Raw genomic sequence first — 22,194 nt, 5'->3', positions numbered from 1 at the left:
AGTTTGCAAAACCGAGCGGAGAACTTGCACGACAAGGCATGAGGTACCGTGGAAAAGTGCGTGGCTTTACGCCAAGTGTAGGTTTTATACATCGCGATTTGAACGTGGAAAAGTTCTTACGCAACATTTCTGTGCGTACGCACCGTTTATACATGAGGCCCCTGGACATCCACAGAAGGCAACAGTGGTGGATGATCGCAGAATCATTTCCATGGTGAAGATAAACCCCTTCACAACAGCCAACCAAGTGAACAACACTCTCCTGGGGGTAGGCGTATCGATATCCAAGTCTACCATAAAGAGAAGACTGCATGAAAGTAAATACAGAGGATGCACTGCAAGGTGCAAGCCACTCATAAGCCTCAAGAATAGAGAGGCTAGATTGGACTTTGCTAAAGAACATCTAAAAAAGCCAGCACAGTTCTGGAAAAACATTCTTTGGACAGATGAAACCAAGATCAACCTCTACCAGAATGATGGAAAGAAAAAAGTATGGAGAAGGCGTGGAACAGCTCATTATCCAAAGCATACCACATCATCTGTAAAACACGGTGTAGGCAGTGTGATGGCTTGGGCGTGCATGGCTGCCAGTGGCACTGGGACACTAGTGTTTATTGATGATGTGACACAGGACAGAAGCAGCTGAATGAATTCTGAGGTGTTCAGAGACATCCTGTCTGCTCAAATCCAGCTAAATGCAGTCAAATTGATTGGGCGGCGTTTCATGATACAGATGGACAATGACCCAAAACATACAGCCAAAACCACCCAGGAGTTTATTAAAGCAAAGAAGTGGAAAATTCTTGAATGGCCAAGTCACTCACCTGATCTTAACCCAATTGAGCATGCATTTCACTTGTTGAAGACTAAACTTCAGACAGAAAGGCAACTGAAAGCCGCTGCAGTAAAGGCCTGGCAGAGCATTAAAAAGGAGGAAACCCAGCATCTGGTGATGTCCAGGAGTTCAAGACTTCAGGCTGTCATCGCCAGCAAAGGGGTTTCAACCAAGTATTAGAAATGAACATTTTATTTGCAGTTATTTAATTTGTCCAATTACTTTTGAGACCCTGAATTGAAGGGATTGTGTAAAAAAAAAAAAAACGTTTTAGTTGCCTCACATTTTTATGCAATCGTTTTGTTCAACCCACTGAGTTAAAGCTGAAAGTCTGCACTTCAACAGCATCTGAGTTGTGTCATTTAAAATTCATTATGGTATTGTACAGAACCAAAATTAGAAAAAAGTTGTCTCTGTCCAAATATTTATGGACATAATTGTATGTACAACAGATTGCACTAAATTTCACGGGATGTTTACTACTTTTAAAATGGTTTTGTATTTTTCCTAAAACCTCTTTTGCAATCAGATCAGATCAGATGTTTTAGAATGACCTCCCCGCTTCATTTTGAAACGTTTCTTCAAATGTGTTTACTATAATGTGAGGTCTTACAAACAGACAGAGAGAAAGGGAGGGAAGGTGTGTCAATAATTTAAGTGCAGATGGTCCATTAAATTCCTATAGTGGTTGAAATCCTCAAAAATTGTTTCCCTTGTTGAATTAATATATTGTATTTTAGGAACTTTAGGTTTTCATTTACAAAGTGGATGAATACCCTTTCAACTTGTCAATTTCAGTTTCCATATGTAGACAGATAAATTCAGATCATGCTGGAAATCTCAGGAAATATAACAAATAACAAGAACACAACCTTTCACAAATACACACAAGAAGTGCAAATAAGAAAAAGGAACAGTCACGGTGAAGCATGATTAAGACATACTACCATAGGTATTAAGGAGTGCCAATAGTGTTTCTTGACACACCTCTGCTGAATATTTTGTTGATTAAAAGAAATCAATGACCATCAGCTTTGTCTTCCTTCTCTCCAGCAGGTGGAGATTGTATCCCATAATGAGCCTGCCATCTTAGCTTGTTGATTTGATGGGTATGTCTTAAAGTAATGTTACCAGCTCTGTACACTACAGTGTAGAAAACTGTACTAGCTATCACAGAGTTATTGGACATGCAAAGGACAGAATGCAGACCTATACAAAAAAAGAGTCTGGTCTACACTTTCTTATACAGCTCATCTTTGTTACTAAACTAGGATGCACAATCATCGGGCACTTGTGTCAATTTACCGTACTGTATCAGTAATATTCAAATCTTTCTCACTGCTTCCATTACTGTTTGATACTGACATTTTAATACAGATTAAGAAGGCAGAGATCAGAGACCATTGGACAGGACACCAGTTCATCATAGGCCAAGTGTACAATGCCTGATTCTTAAAGCTTTCAAAATAGCTGGCATAGCCTTCTCATCATCAGACTTTTTAAATGCAGTATATTTGTAAATACTAAAACATTACATCTTAAGAATGCCTTCTTGTGCTTAACCTGTGCAATTGTGTTTTATGGAAGATATCTATGGTAGGTGTATAATTTTGTTAGTTACTTAAGATATAATGTCACATTTGTATAACATTATTTTGTTTAAATAAATTTGCTCCAACTTATTTTTTTGTTTAAATTCTTTGCCTTTGTATAATTAAGTCCATGCACTGTCAAACATGATGATATAGAACAAAATGTAGATCCAATCTTTATAAATGCAAATGTACAATGGTGTCAATCTTTATAAATGCAAATGTACAATGGTGTTTAATAACTAACAGTTCCTAACATTACAAAGAATATGAGTTATTTTTTCAGTATGGTTAAATTACTCACTGCTCTTCTTCATCTGTAGCAAAAAGATTTACTCTGAATCCAGGGTCAACATCAACAGGTTTCTTTATGTCGAGACCTCCAAGCAGACGAGCCAATAGGTTTAATTCTTCTTTTGCCAGTGGGTTAGGAGATGCATTTTCCTAATTATTTACAAACAACAAATATTTCACATTGTCAGAAGGACAGTTATATTCAGAAATTACACCTTTGATATTAAAGGCAATAAAACATTTAAATAAAACTATCTATCTAAATTTTAAATTAATATCCCCTGAAAGATTTTATATACATATATATATATTTTTTTTACCTTAGTATGTGAAGCAGAATTCTTAGATGTCCCTGACATGTGTGTTTCAACTGGACGACTGACACTGTACCTGTACAAAGGTAAGCCAAAAAAAGGAACAGAAAAAGTGTTGTCATGCCAGTGAAATGAAACATAGATTCTAGGTTAAAAGACAAATAACTGAAAAAGAAAAAAGCATTACGAAATAACAAGTGTAGAAAACATAAAATAAATGCTTACATGTTTGTTCCTAGTTTTATTACTCTGTCTCCATATAAATCAAAAGATCCTTCTCGAAGGGAGCTAGTGTAGTGTCCACCACTTGGAAACTCTGTTCTTTTTAATTCCTCTCCATTGCAGTTAAATATTCTAATTATTAAAAACAGTTGAAAAATTATTTCATCAGACCATATCAAATGTTGACATTTTTGAAATATTTACATTTTCTAGGCAGAAGGCTAATTGGTTACAAAAATAATTCAATAAACAATTATAGCACAGATTTCCAATATGAAACTGTATAATTTTCAGGTTTTCACGGTCCATATCAATGTTTTGCTGTATCAACATAGGAACTCCATTTAAGTAGCAAACATCTGATTGTTAACACAGGCAATTCAATGCCAACTTGATAGTAAGAATTTACACCACATTACTCATTTACTGTTAAAAACAAAGGTTCAATAAAACCATCAACATGTATTCTTTTTGATAAATCTGAAGCTGTCTTGCACCTTTTCCTTTATAATTCTTATTCACTGACAAATTAACTGTAAGGTGTAATGTATGGCTCCAGTTTTGTTTTATTCTAACAAACTCCCGCTTTAAACTATTCGAGCATTATGTTTCTGTTTCTACTATTTTGGTGTCAGTCCCAACGTTCTGCTTTTACAGGAACAAGCATTTGTGTGGTACTCTGGGTGAATTTATTTTCTTTATCTTGTTATTTAACATGTTGCTAACATACAGTATATGTCTTCATTTTCTGGTTACTAATGAGCACACTTTAGATATTTTCTCCCCTTTAAAATTCAGTGTTATTCTGCAACTGTATCTGCTCCTCACTTTAATTGTCAATAAAAAGAAGAAAACCACAAAAGAATTTTTAAGTAATTAAAACCTTGTAAGAAACAGAAAACTCTTTAAACTCTGTATTAATGTGTTGTACTTTTCTGAATAAAAATATGAGCATAAAAAGGCCAGTTAATAAAAAGGTGAAATCAATTTTAAGGAAGAATAACTCACTGACTGAGAAACAAATTAAAAACCTAAAACCACAGGGGGTTCTAAATAGAGCCCGTACTTCTTGAATTGCATCTTGTTGACATACACCCTGTGCCTGCGTTCAAATCCAGGCCTAACTATATGGATAATTTAGTTTCCTCCCATATGCTACAGACATGATGGCTAGGCTGACTTGACATCTATAAATTGACCTAGCACAAGTAGTGTTGGGAGTGTGTGTGTGTGAGTGCACCCTACAATTAAATGGCACCCCATCTAGGGTTACTTTGCGCATTTTGCTAATGTCTAAACAGGTAGTCTCAAAATCCCTGTGATCCCTCAATAGAAAAAGTGTTTTGAAAATTTTTGATGCTGAGTGTTTGCAGGTCTTCAGCTAAAACAAGCAAGCAGATAACGACTGGTTATGACACTGTTGGCTTCAATGACTACAACAAAAAATCTCCTTTAATTCAATATCAGTCTTTTATATTGCAGTGGAGAAATTTCAACCCACCATTCCTTGGACAGCTACTTTGATTCAGAAGTATTTCCAAGTTTTCAGCATCAACTGCTTATTTTACATCCTGGTATAGCATGTCTGTGGTCTGGATATTGACTAGGCCATTCCAAAATTTCAATTTTGCCTCTTCTAGCCATTTTTATGTAAACATGATTTTGTGCTTTTGACCATTTAAAGAGTTGATAAATTCTTCCTAAAAATTTGACGATAAAGACATTTTAAAGCTTTCCCAAATATACAGGAGATCTTGAAATTTTCATTAAGCAAACAATGCAAAACCACAACACTGGTTTGTTTAGCTGAGGAAGTTAATAGTTTTAAATGCAGGATTTTTTAAAGCAATCTTAACCAAGTCTAAGAGGTATTGCTTTGTAACTGATTAAAGAATGATGCAAGTTCTTCTTTTTTAATATTTAGGCAATCAAAAAACATTTCTGAACTTCTTTGTTTCATTAACTTTCTAAATGTGCTCTGTCCAATATAAGGCTAAAAAAGCTGCAGACTATTCAAGCATTAATAAGCTTCTGGGTGTGCTGCCAGTGTCACACACTCTTGCACTAGGCAAATTACCACCTAACTCAACTAAATGTCTTTGAGCTGTGTGGAAAATGGAGTCTATGGTACTTTGGACTATGTATGTTAATAAAAATTTAAAATAGGCTACACAATGATTTGGTTTTTATATAATAAAACAAATAGATTTTTAAAACACCTTTTCCATAATTGTATGAAACACTGTTTAAGAAGTAAAATGTACGGTAAAATGTTTGTGGACACTTGGCCATCACACCTATATGAACTTGTTGGACATCCTGTTCAAAAACCGCGGGGATCAAAATGTAGATGTTCCTCTTTGCAACTATAACAGCTCCTGCTCTTCTGGGAAAGCTTTCCACAAGATATTTTAGTTTGTTTGTGGGAATTTGTACCTATTCAGCGAAAAGAGTATTTATGAGGTAAGGTACTAATATTGGAAGAGAAGATCTGGCTTTCAATTTGCGTTTCAATTTATCCCAAAGATGTTCAATAGGTTTGAAGCCCTATGCAGGCTGCTTGAGTTCCTCCACAACAAACTCATCAAATTGTATCTGTTTAGACCTGGCTATGTGCACAGGGACCAGTCATGCTGAAACAGACAAGGCTCTTCCCAAAACTGTTGCTATGAGATTGGAAGTGCTCAATAGTCTAAAACATATTTATATGCTGTATCGTTAACAGTAACCTTCACTGGAAACAAAGGGCCTATCCCAAACCCTGAAAAACAGACCCAGACCAGTATCCTTCCCCCACCAAAATTTTCAGTAGGTATTATGTAGTCTGGAGGTTAGCATTCTCCTGGCATCTGCTAAACCCAGATGTGTTGATCAGACTGCCAGATAGTAAAGCATGATTTGTTGCTACAGGGAACATGTTTCGACTATTCCAAAATCCAATAGCACCGGGCATTACACTACTCAAGCCAACTTGGCATTAGAATTGTGTGAATCTACATGGCCATGGATACCCATTTCATGATGTTTCTGTGGCATAATTCTTGTGCTGATGTTGCTTCCAGAGGCAGTTTGGAACTCTGTTGTGAGTGAGGCAACAAAGACAATTTTTATGCAGTATGTGCTTCAGTACGCCACGTCCCAGCTCTGTGAGTTCGTGTGGCCTACCATTTTGTCACTGAGCTGTTGTTGCTCCTTAATGCTTCCATTTCACAATAATAGCACTTATAGTTGACAGGTTTAGATCTAGCTGACCAGAAATTTAATGTACTGACTTGTGATGAAGGTGTTATCCTATGAGAGTGCATGGTTTAAAGTCACTGAGCTCTTTAGCATGACTCATTCTACTGCTAATGTTTGTCAGTGGAGATTGCATGGCTATGTGCATGATTTTATGCATCTGTTAACAATGGGCGAGGCTGAAACACACAACTAAATAGAGGAGTGTCAACATACTTTTGGCCATATTTTGTAAATATGTCAGTTAATCACAAAAAATATGACTTGCTTGTTTTGTGCTGAAAGGAAGGTACTTATGATTAATCATGTCATAAGTTGATAATTTTTTTAAGATACAAATACTTTTTTCAACAAACATCTAGAAAAATGATCATCATCACCAGATTAACCTCTAACCAAGGTTAGCCGGTTCCCCTAGAAATCCTTCTTCACTCTCCATGGTCCTGGGCATACTTTGGCACTTGACCCCAGATTCTTTTCTCTAGCACTCACTCAGACACCTACACTACCTGCTTCTAAAGAATAATTGCATAATAGGATCCATACACCAATTAAGCACCCTTTCCTTTGTATAATGGAATTAGCCCACTTTTTCCCAGTTTTCAGGAACCCTCTCTTGACACACAATCATGTTGCATAGGTCTTTCAAATATTAACTCCAGAATCTTCTAATGCCTTCAACACTACTATTTTCATCACTTTTGCAACCTCCTATTTAGAATACAATTACACACAATAACCATCATTATTCTAACTGTCCACCTTATACAGTAACTTCTCCACACTGTTCTTCCTTAATCCCATTACTATTCATCATGATGTTCTCTCAGCTTTTTTGCCATCTGTTTGGCAATCCTGAACACATTTCTGTTTCTTTCCTGCTTCCATCAGCTCATTTTCACACTCTGATTTCTTAGCTTCTTGTACTCACTCATTTGCTCTTGATACCAGTCTTTCAACAAATTTAATTCACATACTCTCTTCTTTCAATTTCCAGACCTTCAGCCTCATTAAATATTTCCTCTTACTTTTCACAGTGCTTTCCTACATCCAAGCAGTGTTGTGAGGACATTCTCCAAAAATATAATTAAAATTGTAAAAGAAAAATAATAGGATAATTAATTAGCTAAGCTTGAAATATCACTCTTTCCCACCCTTACTACACAAAACACAAACATAATCAAACTTTTATGTACTTTGCTCTCTACTTCAGAACTACAACCATTATGCCATTTTAACAGACCACAGTCTCATTTAGTTATAATGGCTTAAAACAGATTTGACTGCTTTTACAATGACAAACACATCAAAGCATTGTCACATAAAAAACACATTATTGGGATGACAATCATGAAAATTGATTCATTATGAGTTACTTAAGGTTTGGCAAGATGACCACTGCTGCTTAACAACTCTTGCCTCCTAGGCTGTGCCCACACTAATATGTTTCCATTTAAAAACACAGACATTAGTCTCCATTTTCGCATTTCATCCACGCTACACTGGTGTTTTTATCCCCCAAAAATGAGGACTTTTGAAAATGCTTTCCAGAGTCACATACTTCTGAAAACACAGGCTCAGATTTTTAATGTGAATGGCTGAAAATGTAGACTTTTAAATATTCTGACTCAGACTCTGAGTTCTGATTTGTGTTTATTATGTGGCCCTTCTGTGATTGGATCCTGCTTATTACAACATCCTTCCCTGATTCGTTGCCCATCATAAAAGAATATCATATTCCAACATAGGGGACAAAGAATGGTTTAATGGTTGCATTGCTTACCTGTATGCACCTAAATTGTGTTTAGTACAGTTTTAATGCTGCATACATGAACCAATGGAAAATAATTTGCCGGTAAATACAATTTTCAGATTGCAGTAAATCCTGTGGACGATTGCATTACCATCCATTTTTGGGATTTTTCCGTTGATGCATGCATGCATGCCTGCCCAGTGTAGGCAATCATCAATGAAATATGCATTTTTGGTTGTTTTAGTGTGGATGGAGATACTTTCACAAAGAATGTGAAAACACCAATGTAGAAAGAGATTGTCTTTGTTTAAAAACACTTTTTTATATTAAAATGTAGCAGTGTGGACATAGCCCTAGATTCAAACCTTATATTAATAAATAAGTGAAGTTTGCATGTTGTCCTCACATTCTCAAGGACTTTCTTCAGGTATGCCATTCCTCTTGCACATTAGTTCCATACTAATGTGCATGCATATATGTTTACTGGGGTGGATGGACATCCCACCTAGGTTGGTTCATGGCATATGACAGATGCTGTACCTTCCTGAAGCCCTGGAATGGAAAATGTGGGATCCCAAAATGGATAGGTAGTTGACTTAATTTAAACAACACGCACCGTGATCAGGCAGTGGTTCAATGGACAGTCCCAGGGTAGGGTACATGCTGTGTAGGGTTTAGATTTTTTCTCATATTTGTGTGGGCTTCAACCATTTCCTTCCACACAAACGTGACTGGCATCTCTAAATTACCCTCATATGACAAAGTTTAGTACTGGCTTCCAGTGATCTAAAGTGGATCTGACTGGCTAAGAAATTGAATTCATGGATTGAGTGACAACAAAAATGCTAACTTAAAGGAATGTAAAGGTCTGTTATAAAATAAACATTTTTTTCTTTTTTCAGAAACATAGACTTGCACAAATAAAGTGCACTGTCATATACTTAAATTGTAAAACACTTATTTGAGTGCGGAAACAATAAGGTTAGGGAATAGATATATTCATATAATATGAATAAACTGCATGATGCCTTTAAAACTCTCCACTTGCAACCACAACACAAAGTAGCAGAAGGCAAAATAAAACTTACTTTCTTCAAATACAGGCTGCATGACCCCATGGTAGTAGTTCATCACTTTTGTCTCTAAAAACTACAACTAGGTGCCACTTTAAGGAAGACAATCATAAGACTTTGAGATCCCATAGGGATATTGTCTGCTGTGTATTATTTATGAAATTGGAGGTAGTGTGAAATTATTGTTTGGGGATTTGCTTGTTGTAACACTAGCACTGTGCCATGACTAAAAATAACTAGGCATGTCAAAGAGTTCAAAATGGTTTCATTTCATTTGTCAGTGTTTTTATCTTTTTACTTTTTATGTTTTTGTTTTTACTTTTTCTTGGTGCTGTGGTCATAGGTGTCTATTTCAATATCTCAGCAATTAGTGTGATACATCACATGTTAAACTTTTGACCTCCTGTGAATAAAGATGTGTTTTTTGCCAGTATTAAAATTATAATTCTTTTACAGTACAGTATCAAACAGACCATTTTCCTAAGCATGACACTTTGCTATTACCTGATAAGACCTGGGATCTCTGTACCACATGGAACTGGACCTGAAGTTGGCAAGACAAAGCGTCCATTTGAATTCTGTACTTTATCCTTAAGAAATATTGATACCTAAGAAAAGATAAAACATTTGTATTGAATAATATATATTTTAAAAACAATGAAACTTTTATAAGAAAGAATACATGGCAAATGGCACAAAACTTTTCTTCCTTTCTATATTACAAATTTTACAACTACAATTTCAGGATTTTTAGGAAAAACATTCAATTTCTAAAGAATACTAATGCACAATTAGCTTTAATTAAATGGTCACAAAAATGGAAAAGAAGTGTCATGAAGCAGTCTCAGAAATACCTGCTATGTATTAGTGAAATAAAAGATTTTAATAAAGTGATTGTTCATGCTGTATAACAAACAGCAACTTACTCTTATGTGCATATCCTGAAAAAAGATGAGCAAAGTTTGTCTAATGAGCTGAAACTCTCCCGCTGGCAAACAGCTATAGATCTGTATGTAATCAAAAGAAAAAGACATAGCAAGGAAATCTGTCAAACTAAAACTGATTAGCAAATGATGTCCAATATGAATAAAACAGCACAAAATGTCATGTATCTAAACTCAATCCAATGGTTATCCAAAGAAGACATACTTCTCAAGTACAAGTAGTTTTTGTTTATTTTATAAAATTTAGATTTGTAATATTAATAAATTACACAAAGAGATGACAGTAGCAGACTAAAATATTCATACCTCAATCAGCTGACGGAATGTTTCATCCACTTGATTAAGTATGCTTGGAGAATCTCTTATAAACTCTTTAATTGCATCCATATGATTAAATGAGACCAATAAAATGTCTTTTGGACGAGGGCAGAGGAGCACTTGATACTTAAATGCCATTGTCATCAGATCATATAGCTGAAAATAAAGATTAAAAGTTTCTATCCCATGCAAATGATAGTTAAGAAAAACAAGTTGGAATATAGAGACGCTGCTGCCTTACAGGGACCTGAGTTTGATTTTGGGTCCTATCACTACTAAAAGGAAGTCTGTCCTTTTTCACAATCAGTGCATTTACATGCACATACAAAACCAGGATAAACTGAAAACAAGTACACTTTTGAAGTTGACCTTTGGAAAAATGGTAAAATACCATTGAACTGCACAAAAAAAGTTAAATGTCACCATCCAAAAACAAGCATGAACCCTGCGATAATTTTCTTGTGTTTTATAAATAGGTTTACTCCTTCATGTGCTTTGAAGCAAATAATATCTAATTCTTTTTTATATCCCTTAGCCACAGATGAGTCATATTATGAACACTGGCCACTGCATCATCCAATCACACTGTTTCAACATGTCTTCATCAAATAGCTACATTAAAACTACACTGATTCTATTAATATGCTTCTGTTTCTGGATTGCACACAGCACCCTCTCTTCTGCTTGGCAGTGCTATGATATGTGCTTCTTCCCTTACACCCAATGCTGCTGGGATAATAATAACAGAGACATTTTTACTTCACTAAAATGAGAATGTCAGGTTACTCGTTATTTTAAAAAGTAATTAGACTCCATAACACAAGTTACTTTATAACATGTTAACCGCAACACTGCATCCTGAGATTGTGCTGCTGAGTTTTGAACATAACTCAGCTCATCAACATACATTTAGTGATTTCTGAAAGACTGAGACAGATTATTTCAACCAGGAGAAGGAACAATATAATTGCTTCAGTAAATTTCTCTTGTGGACACTTCTACCTGTGGCTGCTGAAAGGATGTATGAAGCTAACAAATATACAGGCAAACAGAGGACATGCACAAACTACAGAATCCTTAACTGTAACCTGATTAAGGGTTTACACTGTCATATATATATATATAACTGGGTTGCTCGCAGAGAAATCTAAGTGTGTTATCAGTCTTCCCTTACCAGAAAAAAAGGGTTTACGTGACATTTTAGAAACAAGGTTTCTGTGAATAAATGGGTTACTGAGGCACACGTCAGCACACTTAGTGTCAATGTAGGCTTTATTCTGGGTACTCTGGTTGTTTCCTTACACACTGCAAAAATATACTGTATAATACATTAATTAGCAACTCTAAACTGGCATGGGTTAGAGAGTGAGTGGGGTCAAGTGCATTTCAAGTACAATCAGTGGGTCGATCTCCCATACAAGTTGGCTTCAGCCTTACACTATGAACAGACTCCAGCTCCCTCCGATCTTCTAAAGAACACAGCAGGCTCAAGAATGTACACAGATAAAGGATATAAATGATTGGGTGTTAATTTCCAAATTGTTAAATAAAGACTAAACAAATGAATTTTGATTGAACCTTCAAAACACTGATTGTAAACAACTAAAATTATCTACCAAAAAAGAAAGCCTCAACTGAATTAGGAACAATAATAAAAAACTTCATTGCAGGTTTTTTAAATAAACATTGTCAGAAAAATGCAGCCATCTGAAAGGTGCAGCCCTCACTTTAACTCACATTTAAATCATTCATCAAGAATACAAGGACTGCTTCAGTGCTTTTACCTTATCCATGCTGGCTTGATTAAGCCTCATTATAGAGGCATGGGCAAGTCGATCAAATACAGTTCTCAAGGCCTTTTTGGAGTAAAGTTCCTGAGGTTTGAAGAGCTCTTCCATAAACTTCTTATTGAACATTGTTGTAATGATGTCATTCATAACTGAGAAAAGCATAACATGAAGCTCAGTATTGATATTATTATAGTAATCTAGAAAATTAGATATTCAGATATCTTAGTTCTGAAAAATGAGCTACACAATCGTCTAGAATATTCATGTAAGCTGTGACAAAAATACAAATTAAATGTCTATATAACTGATCCTTCAACAAATAAATATTTTAACATTATTATGAACTTGATATACTTGTCTACTTTTAGGAATCTTGAGACTTAAACGTAGATACTATAATATATAGTGCATCAAAATATTTTAGATTGATAAAGTCATTGGAAATTGGTACCTGCAAATACTGGCTGTCAGAGCTTACAAAAACTTGAACATAAAGCAATCTAACAAATCATACTGGAGAAAGAACGGTTCCATTAAACTACAAATCATTCCATCCCAGGTTAAAAAGTGCTGTGTTTTTCATGTAGAATAAATAACAGTGTAACACTATCACTGCTGATGGAAAATTAGTTCAAAGAAATACATTTTACTAAACGACACTCTGTGACAAAATAAAATTGCTCCACCCAGAGGCACTGGTCCAATTTGAGTGAAAACCTGCATTCACAACAAGTGACCAGGTTGGTTAATACGTAGAAATACAAGTAGCTATGAAATATGGTACGGAGTTGCACAGGTACCAGATAAGTTCCTGTGACACATCCAACCAAGCATTGTTCAGCTGTTTCTCCAAGGAGTCAATGGTCCATGGAGGATTTGGAGCAGGCTGTAGTTGCCCCTTAGAACTTCTCACACATATTCTGTCAAAGAAGGGTTTGAAAACACAGACTGTTGGGTCACATAGATATCACAAGAACCTGGAGGACGTGTGTGTTTGGGAAATGTTCTATTGAAAAGTGACACCACACAATTTGCTGTACAATGAGTGATAAGATCTCCTTGATGTATTAGCACTGAATCAAACTTACTCGAATGAGCAGCAAATGGTCATAGCACCCCACAGCATGACAACTGCCATTCAAGATCTAATGTTGCAGTTGCACCATTGTCCACACTGTCTCCCTATGTGAATTTGGTGGCCATCAGCCATATGGTTAAAAAGAGTTCATCACTAAATATGACTAGACTATATAGTTCAGAGGCTGCACAAGTTCAACACCAGCTGTGGGACAGGTTACAAAGATGATCAATCAATGGAAGAAACTGTAAAAACACTGTGAATGGAGTCCTGCCTTTTTGAGTTGTCAGTCCAGGGGCCAAGGTGTTAACCAGTGAACTGTGGAGGGCACCATAGCCCCATTTATAATGAAAAACATAGTTATTATATTACTATTATGGATCCTTCAATAGTTGTTCTCCTGAGCCACTAACTGCCTTTCCAATAGATACGAGTCATCTTTTAGACATAAACTTAGTTGTCACATTTCCACAATAAAATTGCCAGTGTTAAATTAACTCTTAGCGCATTAAATAAACTCTTAAAATGTATAAATGGAAATGGCGATATAAATGCTTTATGTGGTTAATTTAACACAGGCTGTTTTGCTGTGCATATATCAAATTTGTGTCACAGTTCACTGCACTTGCTGACCATCCAGAGTCACAAATAGTAAAGATTCATTCTAAATCAAATCTGTTCATACACACTGTCAAGGATTTATTGGTGTGCTGTATTGACAGTACACACTGCCTAAGTTCACAATGACCCATCTCGGTCTCAGTATCACCAATGAGTGTTATACTCTAGTGCTGATCGTGAGTATAATGGACCTTTCAAACCTAATCTGTCTTATGCTGGTGTTCATGCAAATTGGATCACTGTCTTGAAAGCACCACTTTTGTGACAGAGTGTACTGTTAGCTTATTTTAATTTTTCTGCTAGAGCAGTCTACTCACATCTTCTGCATAAACAGCACATGTTGTTCCTAAAGTCATTACTGTACCTCTTTTTCTGTCTCCTTCTGTCCAATCAGCTACACGAAGCATTTACAAATGAAACATTTAAGATAAATACTAATATTTAGGTAAAAGTGGTTGTAGATTTCAAAGTCATCTCCAAGAATTAGTACTGTAATGTCTATCCTTAATAATTCCTTCAATTAATTTACCTGTGATGTACATTAGCTGTGGTGGGCTGGCGCCCTGCCCGGAGTTTGTTTCCTGCCTTACGCCCTGTGTTGGCTGGTTTTGGCTCCAGCAGACCCCCATGACCCGGTAGTTAGGATATAGCAGGTTGGATAATGGATGGATGGATGGATGTACATTAGACTTACTGGCCAGAAGTTACTTGGATCAACCCGATCATTCTTTTTATAAAACAGGATAATATTTGCTATCTTCTGGTCCTTAGACATTTCCCCAATGTGCAGTGACTATCAAAAATTGTGTCAAAACTTTATACTGTATATGCATTCACTAACCTCCTTAAGCACTTGAGGATAAATGTTATCTGGTCCTAGTAATTTTTTAATTATAAAAAATATTAAAATATTTAATCTAAGTAGCACTTCTCCCACTACAATTTCCAAATCAATCAGTACTTCTTCAGTAGTCCCTGATGCTGCTGGGAAGATATCCACTTCCTCACACGTAAACACTTTAGACAAATTCAGCTTTAGAGCATTTGCCATTATAGCACTCCCTCTTGTGAGACATATTTTGAGATATCTGAGACTGTCTTTTACATTATGATCTTTTAAAGGCTGTTTTCTATTTTGAGGCCTAGACAAGCCAGAAGCCTTACAATTTTAGGCTCTCCTAGGGTGAGAACTATTTTTGGGCAAGCCAGTTAAGTATCTGGCATATTTTCCGTGGGTCATTTGGCAGGTCACACTTATTTTCCTGTTTCAGTGTCTGAATTTTAACAAATTCCACTTTGTCTTTTGGGACAATAGTACAATTGGACACAGACATAAATAGATGTAATCAAAATTGTACACATGTCTGTTAATGTATTGAAGGTACAAGGAAAATCTTAAGAGCATATCCTGCCAAATACTGTAGGATGTATTTAGCAGCAGTATTATACTACAATTTCAATTCTTCACAAACCCCCGTTACTCATAGTACACACACACCAATTAAACAATTTAGAAGAGCTTGATATTTAATGTGCATTTCTTATAATCAGGCTGTGTAATTGCTGAATGCTTTTGGTAATACATTATTTCATGACATACTTTTTCAACTACAGTAAATAAATGCTAATTTACAATTTCCAAGTGTTTTGAGTTATACCATTCAAATGCATGTAACTGTTAGTCACGCAGCACACTAGGTACATTGGTGCTAAGTTACTAGTGCCAACATCTACTGTACTTTTTCAGGTACATTTCAATTTGTTCATGACTAAATGCTTTTTAAAAAAAAAAAATCATAAGAAATCTAATGAATGTTACAAAGTATCCTGTTTGAGCACCATCACACCTTTTATTTCTTATTTAATAACTAAGAGACCTGCCAATCACAAAACAGTTTACAGTATGTTTTGTACCACAAAAGCTTACGTGTGATGTATGCACCAGGACTTGCTCGTATCACATTTCCCTTCATTAGCTCTACTGTTCCAAAACCTTTGTGTAGTTGAACATATTGCCTTCTGGGTACTGTAAAATTTGTGGAATGTGCTTTGTGGAATGATCTATTGTACAAGTTGTTTACATAAAGGATGTATATTATTTAAACTGTACTAAATATGCATATGTTGTTAATCCATCATTCAAATGTTTTACACAATTCATATAGTGTATTTTTTTTACTGATTATAGGCTCAGAGTTCTTACAAAGATTTGCAAGTATAATACCAAAGCAACAGTAAAATACATACGATTGTTACAAATGCATGCATATGTATCAGAATAAACAGTAAAACAAAAATTTAACATATTTGGTTCTAACCATGCACCTATAGCTGCTAGGGTATGCTGCAAGCCTGAAGAGAATTAAGCAGGTTTGGGAGGGTTATGTGTGTTATGTAGATAAAGTCATGTTGTAGCATCTATAACACACTTTACAAAGCAAACCAAATTAGAAAATTATTATCAGAATGAAAATCAATCATTTTTATTCAATTGTACTCATATTTGATTTGCCAAATTCAACCTTCTCCTGGATTGTTTGCTTAATCATCATGAGACTGTTGCTTAACTGATGCCTTGAATGTGAAAAAAAAATCAGTAACAAAGCTGGCCTGCAATGGATGCTATCTCACCCCAACTGTGCCAAATGAGTCCACCAACATACAGCGCTAATTAAATTCTCCTCTGGTTCATTCTTAACAAAAATTAGTAAAAAAAAATTTGGTGTGTACCACAGATTGCCTGCTATGGGCTTTATTACAGCTCTTTAAGCCAATCATTGAATTAACCATACAGTAGTAGGTAAAGCACACTTAATTTAAAATAATTTTGCTAAACATGGCTTTTTATTTACACATATGATCCAAATCTGACTCAGTCAAAGTAATTAGGTTATATGGGGGGTATGGTGGCACACAGGTTAGAACTGCTATGTGATAGAGTCAATATCTCAAGTTTGAATTCCATATGAGAGAGAGAGGTTTGGAGCACGCGCTGAAATGGCGCATTGTATACACCCACCACAAGACAAACCAACTCATGATCCCAGATTAGGAACTGGAGTTGGTAAAATATCCCTGTGTCTCTGTGGGTTTTTCTTTCACATCACAAAGATTTTTAGTTGGGTTTATGTTATTATTTTTTATAAACTGGCTTTGTGTACCTGAGGGTGTGTGCACGAGTGAACACTGCCTCTTTTGGCAGTGGGTTGGTTCCTGCCTTGCAACCAAATAAGCTCCAAGACCTGTGATCCTAAACTGGATTAAGGTGGGGTATGAAAATGTTATTTGGGTTTATTGCATAATGTACAGCTGTTGTGATTTCAAATTATTTATGCTGCAATTCTGCTCCTTATAAACTTGTGAACGGTACTTAAAATTAATGCTTTCTAAGGATGAATTTCTCTGTTCAAATCTGGTTTCGGCAATTCAGTTGGGCTTTTCTTTTTTTATTATACAGTGGCTAGAAAAAGCATGTGAATGCTTTGGAATTACTTGATTTACAGCTATAATTGGTCATAAAATTTGAGCTGATCTTCATCAAAGTCACAATTATAGACAAACATAATATGCTTACCTTACTAACACAAACACAACTATAATTCTTCATTGAAAACACCCATTAAGACATACACAGTGTGCTGTCGAAAACGTAATTGAACCCTTGGATTTAATAATTGGTCGAACCTCCTTTGGCAGCAATAACATCGAACAAGTGCTTCCAGTAGCTGCAGATCAAACCTGAGCAACATTCTGGACAAATTTTGAATCATTCTCCATTACAGAATTGCTTCAGAACATTGGGTTAAAGTCTCGGCTCTGACTGGGCCACTCCAAAACATGGATTTTCCTTTTATGAAGCTATTCTGTAGTAGATTTACTTTGATGTTTTGACTTGTTGTCCTGCAGCATGAACCAGCTTCTATTGAGATTCAACTGGTAGATAGCCACACTGACATTATCCTATACCTTGATAAACTTCTGAATTAATTTTCTCCTCAGTTATGGCAAGCTGTTCAGGCACCAAGATAGCAAAGCAGCCCCACATCATAATTCTCCCTCCACTGTACTTCACAGTAGAGGTGATGTTATCATTATGGTATGCGATATTCCTTTATTACCATACATACTGCTGCATAATGTGCATTAAGAGTTTAAACTTAGTTTTATCAGTCCACAAAACACTTTTACAACGGTATCGTGAAGTAGGACAATAGTCTTTGGCAAACTTCAGGTGATCAGTGGCTTCCTCCTTGGTGTCCTGCCATAGACACCATGCCCATTCAATGTTTTATGCATAGTAGACCCATCAACAAAAATGTTAACCTCTTCCAGTGAGTCTTTCAAGCCTTTAGCTATTACTCTAGAGTTCTGTTTTATCACACTGAGCATTCTGCATTGTGCCTATCAAGTCATCTTGGCTGTGTTCTCTCTTCTAGAGAAAGTAGCTGCAGAACTAAACCATCTATTTATACACAGTTTGTCTGATATCTAACAAACATCTAAACCAGTGACACCACTACAGTTGGTGTCGCTGAACGCAGGATTATGACCCCACAAGAACCTAGGTGACATGAGGAATAGAGGTTCTTAACTGAGAATTAATCGTGCTTTAACCAATGCAGCATGTTGACACCCGGCCACTTAATGCAGTGCAGTAATTTCCAATATTAATGGCACACAGAGATTCAACCATTGCATTGAGCAGGGAGGGGGTTGTGTCCCTTGGTGATTTCAGCGCAAAATACAAACATTATTTGGGTGTACCCCCTCTGATGGTGTCTATTAGTGTGGTCCACACTTCTGCATTCCCTGGTGACTCTATTGCCTTACCCTCTTTGAAATTACTTTGTAACTGTTTCCAGATTTATGCAAATCAACAACTCTTGATCACAGATCTTCTGAGGTATCTTTTTGGAAGGCATGTTTCACCTCAGCAGCCTTCTTATGAATACCAAACTTGTAATGTTTCAGTGTTTTTTCATAGGTAAAAGTATCTCTAAATCAAACCTACAATCTCATTTTAATTGACTGGACGCCAGGTTTGCCAGCTCCTGACTCCAATCAGCTTTTGTTGAAGTCATCATCCTAAGGGTTCATCTACTTTTTCCAGCCTACAACTGTGAATGTTTGAAAGATGTATTCAATCTGCACAAGAACAATACAATAACTTGTGTGTTATTAGTTAAACCATATCATTCATTTTTGTAACTTAGATAAAGATCAGACCATACTTTAAGACATATTTATGAATACATGTGAACGTAATTCCAAATGTTTCACATACTTTTTCTTGCCACTGGATAATCCAAAATGTGGACACTAAATACAGACAACTCCTATATAGACTGGTTGTCATTCCATCTTTGAATGGTAACGGTGGTACGGTCCATTATTCTCCCTGTGATGCAGAACCGAATAAACAGGATTATGAAAATGCTTATCATAAATGCACATTATAATCCAGAAGCATTTTTTTTACGATGAACTGGTCACAACAGACTTTGCTGTAGCCAATATGTCTGTTGCTCGTACCACGTGGCTCTCTTTTTCTCCAGACGTTACTTTCACTCACTAAAACGCCAGTTTCTCTTTCCTGATTTACAACGCACTTCCTGATCACATATCCTTCCGCACAGCGAGTGGCTAAGCAGACACGTCTAATGAGTCGAGCCGCCTGCTAAACTGCCACTGGCTTGTGTAGCCTTTTGGCAAAAGTCACAAAACCACATTTCACATGACATCTTTTACCTTTCTTAGCTTTATCGCCTGGAATGTTTTGCGCTCTCAGACGTTGGTCAAGGATATAAAGCATTTCCCCGCCAAGATTAATAAAAAGCAATGGCAGCGTCCGCATCGACATTCTGTTCACGTTGTATATCCAATTTTAAATAATAACTCCTTGTGAAGGTATTTCAAAATACTTGATATGTTCTTTCTATTTTCGCGATGTACCTTCCCTCGTTGCCAACCAAAAGACGAAGGCGTCGCTAAGCCTCTGCTCGGTTGCCAGGTCACGAGGCAAATCCGCCAATCAGCGTCCTCCTTACTGAAGTGCCGATTCCTTAGAAGCGCATCTTTGGGGCGTTGAGAAAGTCAGGCACCTGAGTAAAAGAAGAGGCGGGTAATCTGTTATTGCTAGTGGCGGGGGCGCACAGTTGCGCGGAAGTTATTCAAGGTGTCACGGCTGCTGGCCGTATAAGCCGTTTATGCGTGTTGTCAGTTTGTGCTTGTGGTCTTGTGGCACGTCCTTGAAGACGTTTGTATTTATTTCACTTGTGAATTAACACTGTGTGAGCGTCATGGTGTCTCTGAGTTGCGGCAATGCAGCCAGGATAGGCTCTGGTCCAGTACAATCTTGAACTGGATTAGGTGGGTTTGAGAATGTTGCGTTATAGCAATACAAATGGCAGAAAGGCTTCACAAAAGGAAGACCGCGTGTAATGATTTATTTTTCTTTTCGGAACAAAAAATAAAAGCGTTTTGAATCGCGGTATGTTCACAGTCGACTAGAAATTAGCTGCTGTTCTTTGTATTTAAACAGCTGAACAGTATGATTGCGGGTGCAGAATGACCAGGCTGAAGTGGGGGAATTTAGCTAGGACATCAGAAAACACCTTACTCTTTTTCAAAGATGACCACAGAGATTCTGGACCTTGGTTTTATGTCTCATGAAATGTTTACATGTTCTAATGTTATACTTGAAAACACACAGACCTCCGGTCATCCCAAAATCAAGGTTCCATCAGGTTTCATACAGCGGATGCCAGGCAGTCATTCATCTTCTTCTTCCTTATCACACAACTGGAATGTCTTGCTCAGCAGATACCATTGCTCTTCATTGTCTGTCTGACATGTCACCTTCTCCCATCAGTTTGCCTATTCAGTTCACTTTAAGAAAGACATAAACCCCAATAACTTTGTGCGGGTTGCTGCCTGCCACTTATCATCTCATAGGCTTTTGATTAAACCAATATCCTAGTGGTTTGTGGGAAACTGTGTGACGTCTGTGTGGCAGACAGACGTAAAACTTAGCATTTTATATGTATCGATATGGTATATGACATTATATACAATATATTAGTTTTCCAAAAAAATTATAACATGGCCCATAAGAAACTAATCAAGCAAATGCTATGGAGATGTGGGGTACAGTGGGCAGATGAGTGCTGAATTAGTCCAAGTGCAGAAAGTTTTTTTTTTTTTTTAATTTGGAGATGACATCGGTGGGGTCATTGCGCTTGCAGTTTTGTCCAAATCAACCTATTCTGTCATGGAGATGCATCAGTATGTTTTGGCCACAAGGTAGGTAGCAACCCTGGATGGGACACACTTACAGGTGAAATACTGACTTTCACAAGACAACATGCATGTCTGGCAAGTGGGTGAAAACTGGAGTACCAGCAAAAAAACAGACATATACTGGATGAAAGTCCCAGTTTCACACAGAGAGTGACTGAGCTAGAAATGAAATCAATGCCTCTGGAGTTAGTACCATGCTGTTATTTTGGAAATTATAAAACATAAAAATAAATGAGATTGTTATGTTTGTTGACAGTTTTAAACGAGGCAGATTAGCAGATGGTGTGGAGGCATGTATATTTTTACAAAATTCAATTCAAGACTTATATAGGGCAAGTAAAGTTTAATGTAACAAAATGTGAAGTGCAAGATATAGGAAGTATGGATATTATGTGTTTGTGAAGCACCATGGAATAAGATCTCTTTAAAAGTGTAATTGTGTACAAGTTTAAATGATAAATGTTGCTTCCTTTACCAGATGTAAATAGGGCAAGTTTCTTTCTTTCTTTCTTTCTTTCCCTCCACTCCTCCCAAGCGAGCTTTGTACTTTTCCACCTGACTTCAACTCCCCTCCCTTTTCTACCGGACCCAAGAGCACTCCCAGTGCCACCATGCTGCATCCAGAAAGCAGTTCCGGGTCAGGCAGAACCTCCATAAAATGGGGACATCTTATCCCAAAAGATCCCCCTGGCGGCACCCGCACAACCCAGCACAACCCAGCACAACTGCCCATTGGAACTACAGCTCCCATAGAGCCCTGCAGATGTGCACATGGAAGACCCCCCAGAGAGTCATTGCCACCTATTATGCTAGGGAAACGCATT

General features: G+C 36.7%; 1 protein-coding gene across 1 annotated transcript in view; it reads right to left on the bottom strand.

Moving 5' to 3' along the window:
* The window catches only part of oscp1b (organic solute carrier partner 1b), a 28,104-nt gene extending 8,027 nt beyond the window's left edge, over positions 1-20,077 (bottom strand). The window contains exons 1-8 of the mRNA XM_039740032.1: positions 19,820-20,077; positions 12,367-12,521; positions 10,571-10,738; positions 10,247-10,327; positions 9,825-9,928; positions 3,261-3,389; positions 3,042-3,111; positions 2,732-2,871 (exon numbers count right to left, since the gene is read on the bottom strand). Of these exons, the coding sequence (XP_039595966.1) occupies positions 2,732-2,871; positions 3,042-3,111; positions 3,261-3,389; positions 9,825-9,928; positions 10,247-10,327; positions 10,571-10,738; positions 12,367-12,521; positions 19,820-19,931 (959 nt within the window). The 5' untranslated portion in view covers positions 19,932-20,077. The remainder of the gene's footprint in view (positions 1-2,731; positions 2,872-3,041; positions 3,112-3,260; positions 3,390-9,824; positions 9,929-10,246; positions 10,328-10,570; positions 10,739-12,366; positions 12,522-19,819) is intronic.
* Positions 20,078-22,194: the final 2,117 nt, after the last annotated feature.

Source organism: Polypterus senegalus, chromosome 17 (genome assembly GCF_016835505.1).
Source record: "Polypterus senegalus isolate Bchr_013 chromosome 17, ASM1683550v1, whole genome shotgun sequence".
NCBI lineage: Eukaryota > Metazoa > Chordata > Cladistia > Polypteriformes > Polypteridae > Polypterus > Polypterus senegalus.
This window is presented reverse-complemented; position numbering and strand designations above follow the sequence as displayed.